Source organism: Bison bison, unplaced genomic scaffold (assembly GCF_000754665.1).
Source record: "Bison bison bison isolate TAMUID 2011002044 unplaced genomic scaffold, Bison_UMD1.0 scf7180017849866, whole genome shotgun sequence".
Lineage (NCBI taxonomy): Eukaryota > Metazoa > Chordata > Mammalia > Artiodactyla > Bovidae > Bison > Bison bison.
The window spans coordinates 393,387-398,497 of record NW_011480439.1 but is presented as its reverse complement, the minus strand read 5'-3'; the positions used below and the strand labels follow the sequence as shown (position 1 = coordinate 398,497).

Here is a 5,111-nt window from a genome sequence, read left to right as displayed (position 1 = left end):
CCCTAACTCCCGAAGGGCCCGGCCTTCGGTCTGAAAACTGGGGCTTTAGTAAGGTTACACCGACACGTGCAGACCCACACGGGTGACTTCTCAGTGTGAAGGGGTCACAGTCACCCCAGTGGCATAACCCAGAGAAGGTTCTAGGGGTCCTACGCATTCACGAAAAACGTGCAAGTTTTAAAAAGTACACGTACCCTCTGCTTCGTCCAAATTAATTTTCTGATATTTTTTTTTCCCAATCTTTGCAATAGATTCTTCTCTCTTTGAAAGCCGGGGCTCCCTAGCATTCTTCCCATTTTCTCCTTTAATTTTAATAGAATTAGACTTGCCTAGCGTTCTCTCCTCTCCCTGTGTCAGAAGGAAAGTCAAAGTTCCACTCACGTTGCAGACACGACAGCACGTTCCTCAGTTATATAACAGGGGACTTGGAAACACAGACTGCACGGATTTGGACTTTACATGAGTTGCAGAAGTCAATTGCAATAAAGACTGCGTGTGAGGCACACACACCCACCCAGCGATTCCCAGTCCAGTGGGAGCGGGCACCACAAAGGGGCCCTAGAAGAATCCCCCACCCCGGGGCGCAGGCCCGACTGGAGCAGAGGGCCGCGGGGGCCACCGCCCCCAAGCATTGCAGGTGCGGGGCGAGGAGAAATTACCGTAGCCGAGTGATTCCTGGAGCTGGTGTTTACAGCTGTGCTTTGTCTGACCGGCGCACTTCTCTGTTTATCTGTGGACACCGAACACCGTTGAGATAGACTTTATACCGCAGTGAACCTCAAACCCCCCTCCACATCAGTACAATGACGTTTATACATCTTTGAGAGCAAAGCTGCACAGAAGCCAAGGTACGAGAGGTCCCTTATCTCCATCACGTTCAGGCCGAGGTGCCCGCACAGGGCCAAGGGCCAAAGGACCAGCGCCCTGGACTGGCCGCATCTGGACAGGGCGGGGTGAGGGTGACCATGCTCCCTGGACTCTGCAGTGACAGAAAGGGCCTCCTGGGGACTGTTTGGCACGAGTGCCTTTAGAAAGTAGGAGGCTCTCACATTCATTATGTATTTTCAACCACGGCCACTGCCCCAAGTCAGGGCCGCAGGCTGGCCCCCAGCCCTCACGGTGCACGGCCACTGCTCTGGCCCAGGATGGGCCAGCGCAGTCCTGCCATCCCATCTGTGAGCAGCATTCCGCACCCGGCACACACCTGCCTGCGGCTGCACCTTCAGGCTCACCTGTGCACATGGGCCAGGGGGTCCAACCGCATCAGACCCTGGAGGGGGCGCTGAGCACCCACACCCTGCTCAGGCTGCTCCGCCCCCAGACCAGCCGCTGGCTGCATCAGACCCTGGAGGGGGCGCTGAGCACCCGCACCCTGCTCAGGCCGCTCGCCCCCAGCCCAGCCGCTGGCTGCATCAGACCCTGGAGGGGGCGCTGAGCACCCGCACCCTGCTCAGGCCGCTCGCCCCCCAGACCAGCCACCTGCCAGGGGGAGAGCGCACTGCACTCTCACAACCCAGATGGGCCCAGAGGGGGACGAGGGGCTGCGCTGGAGCCCCGAGGGCAGAGAGGCCACCGCAGCGCAGGTCACCGGACACAGACGAGTGACCGGCGCCCCACTTCAGAGCTGAGTCAGCCTGGGAAAGGGATGGGGCAGCTCCTGGCCCGGCCCTCCACTCGCCCTGTTCAGTGGACTCCAGGGACTCCCTGCAGGAGACACGGCCCCGCTACCCTCCGCCTGGGAGGGGCTGAGCGCTCTGGGGAGTGCTGGTCCCTGAGACCCAAGGCGAGGCCAGGTGACCTGACGGAGCCCCGGCAGTTGCACTGCCGCGGGGATCGCTCTCCCTGAGAGGCTGCACGGCCAAGGCCAAGGCAGCGAGCGTGGGGAGAGCTCAGTGAACCACTGCCGCCCTGTGCACAGGCCCTCCGTCACCGCCCAGTCTCCAACCAGGCCCCACCTCAGCCACCGCTGGGCTCGGAGCAGCAGCAACACCCTGGGGTCCTGGGCCCTCCTGCAGAGGATGGGGGCCCCCCAGGAGCAGAGCACATGCCAGGGCGCGCTGGGATGCCCTGGGGTCTCGGCAGGGCTTGTCGCCCTTCTCCCAGCAGAGGAGACACGCTCGGCGAGGCCCCAGCACTCCTGCCCACAGTCAGATGCCCGTCAGGCTTGAACTTGGCCACGGTGGGGAGCTGCCGGGCCCTGGGAGACCCTAAAGCCGTGAGCAGCCTTCTGCAGCGTCACGCTGAGACCGGACAGCAGAGCCCGGGACACAGCATCTCTCCACTCACCTTTCCCTCGGGAGGGGTCCTTCTCCTCCAAGATGACCCGCTGTCCGTCCAGACTTGAGATGGGGGCCCCAAGGTCCAGGGGCTCCTTCTCTCCACTCTAGAGGCAGAGATGGTGTAATGAGCAGCCACGCAGGCTGGAGCTCTCCGGAACAACCACGTGTGGTCCATCTGCCAGCAAGACCACCCCAGGCTTGATGGAGTCATATAGGCCAGCTGACCCCAGGTCCTGCCACCTCAGCAGGGCTGGCCGCAGACTCCTGACGTGGAATGACACGGATCCCAAGCGCTGGCAGGCCTGCCCGAGCGCAGGCACCCTGAGGAACCCGCGTGAACTGGGCTACCACCTGGAGCCAGCTGCGGGCTACACCGAGTCGGGTTGAAGACTCGGGGGTGGAGGTCACACGGTGGTACCACTAACACCTGAGTCCCCAAGTCAAGCTGGCCGAAGTCTCAGGACCTCTCTCAGCCTGGAAGGGGCGACTCCGAGCCCGCCTCGCTGGTCCTCAGCGTGCCAGGAAGTGCGTGTAGGGCTTCGCGCCCTTCCCTGACAGCAGGGAGCAGGCGGGTCTGAGGCCCAGGGTCCTGCCCTTCTCCCCTGGGAGACTATTTTGCTGTTCGAGTCCCGCAGCTTCTGTCAAAAAACAATCTGAACGTGCAGTCTGGCTCTTGAACTCCTAGTGACCCGACACCCAGCCAGAGCTCCAGCCAAGTGGGGAGCGGACAAGGCTACCAGGTCCAGGTGGCTTACCACCTCCTGGCGTCAGTGGCCCACGGCTCGCCCAGGAGGGTCTGCGAGAGGGTCCCAGGACAGCCGTAGCCTCATGTTCTACCCTCCCCAGTTCCCCCAGCCTCTCCCCTGGAGTGGCTGGACTGCCCTTCTGGCTCAGGCCCCAGCAGGGAAGGAGCCCTGCCCGCCAGCCAGCCCCCTGGGACGGAATCCCCACAGCAACCCCATGAGCAAGCTGCCCTGACTCCCCCACTTTACAGATAGGTCTACAGGCACAAAGCGTTAGCCATGGCTTAGGATCCCAGCCAAGGGAGGGCAGGGAGGCCACGTGGCATCCAGGCCATGCCCCTCTCCATCGGGCATATGCTAGACTCCAGATTCTGGGGCAGCGCTCCCCCCATCCCCTCCCCCACCGTCCCAAGCTGGGCCGGGGGGAGCCCTGGGTTCTCCTCGGGACTGGTCCTCTGGCTCAATTCAAAATTTCTGAACAATTCTGGAGCTCATCTCAGAGAAAATAAAAATCCTAAAAATACTTACAATTGTAGTTCTGATACAGTATATTTTGTAAAGAAAGGAGAACACAGGCCAATGGGCCATAAGTGCATGCTCAGTCACTTCAACGTGTCTGACTCTTCGTGACCCCATGGACTGTAGCCCGCCAGGTTCCTCTGTGCATGGGATTCTCTAGGCAAGAATACTGGAGTGGGTTGCCATTTCCTCCTCCAGGGGATCTTCCCCACCCAGGGACCGTGTCTCCTGTGACTCCTACGCTGCAGGCGCATTCTTTACCGCTGAGCCACGGGAAAGCCCCCAGTGGGTCCCAAGTCACATCTCAAAGCAAACATGTGGTGCGTGAGGGGACAGGTCCGAGCCTGCTGGCCCAAGTCTCCCCAGACGCCGTCTGGCGACAGGGTGGGGCTCTGCTCTGTCTCTCCTTAACCCGTTCACCAAGTAACCCGATGGCCGGCTGGGAAATGCCAGAGCGCCATCAGACCCTCAGCGTGTGGGCAGCTGGGCAGTTAGCGGGTGCGTGAGGGGCTGGTGTTGATGGACCGACGTCTGGTCAGGTGTGCAAACGGCGGGACGCTGCAGGGTTTCCCTTTGTTGCTTTTCTTGGCCTCCTTGGGCCAAAACCCCCAAATCTCAACCCAAACCCAGAGGGCACGACGGAGGCAGGAACAGCGAGCGTGTCCACTGCAGGGTGAGAAGCAGGCAGGCGGGGGTGACAGCCTCCCAGGGCTCCGGGCGCTGCCAGCCGCTCCTCGCCTGCCCCTTGCGACGCAGCAGCTCACTCTGTGGACGACTGGGGGCAAACTGCACCCCGGCAGGCAGGAGCCCGTGGGCAGCTCGGAGCACAGAGGGCCCTGTGTCCCGGGTCAGCCTGGTTACTCACCAGCCGGGCCACCAGCTCATTCAGCCGCAGGCCGTACTTGGCCGCCACGGGACGCAGCACTTCTGTGACGGGCTTGCTGGGCTTGGCCTTGAGTCCCACCGATCGGTTAATCGGCACCAGATCCAGCCTGGGCAGAGGGGGAGAAACAAGCATGGCTTTGCCACACGCACGTGCAACCCTCGCACAGACGCTCTCCCTCGAGAGCACAGCGAGTCACCGTCACCAGGGCGGCCGGGGTTCCACAGGGAGAGCCTGTGGGGGCTTCTCCAGGGCCTGGGGGCCGCCAGGGTGGTCACAGCCGGTAAGGAGCGGCCACCCCACAGGATGGCCCTACACTGGGTGCAGCCCGACGGTGGTCGCTGGCAGGGAGCGTGACCTTCTGGCCCCGGGAGCTCCTGCCCCTTCCAAGCTCACAGTGGGGGTGTCAGCCCTCCCGTCGCGATAGAGCGGAGGCCAGCAGAACAAGTCATTAGAAACGGCCCTGTGGCTCTGGAAACCTTATGGAATCGGCAGCTGTATTTTTCTTACCGAAATAAAGTGCGTTTTTCTAGGCGCAGGTCCCTGGACTCCAAGATGCTACTGTCCTGATGCAGCACCAGAGGCTTCGAGCACACAGAAGGGACAGAGAGGGCCGTCAGCGGGGGCTGGGCACGCGGCCACTGGGATCACAGTGCCGCTGCGGAGCCCGGAGAAGGCTGCCTGCCA

At 62.2% G+C, this 5,111-nt stretch overlaps 1 protein-coding gene across 1 annotated transcript in view; it reads right to left on the bottom strand.

Annotated features, from left to right (window-relative positions):
• The window catches only part of RGS12 (regulator of G-protein signaling 12), a 95,451-nt gene that overhangs the window by 2,988 nt on the left and 87,352 nt on the right, over positions 1 to 5,111 (bottom strand). Inside the window, 5 exon segments of the mRNA XM_010848109.1 lie at positions 195 to 348; positions 660 to 730; positions 2,287 to 2,383; positions 4,407 to 4,533; positions 4,935 to 5,008. Of these exon segments, the coding sequence (XP_010846411.1) occupies positions 195 to 348; positions 660 to 730; positions 2,287 to 2,383; positions 4,407 to 4,533; positions 4,935 to 5,008 (523 nt within the window).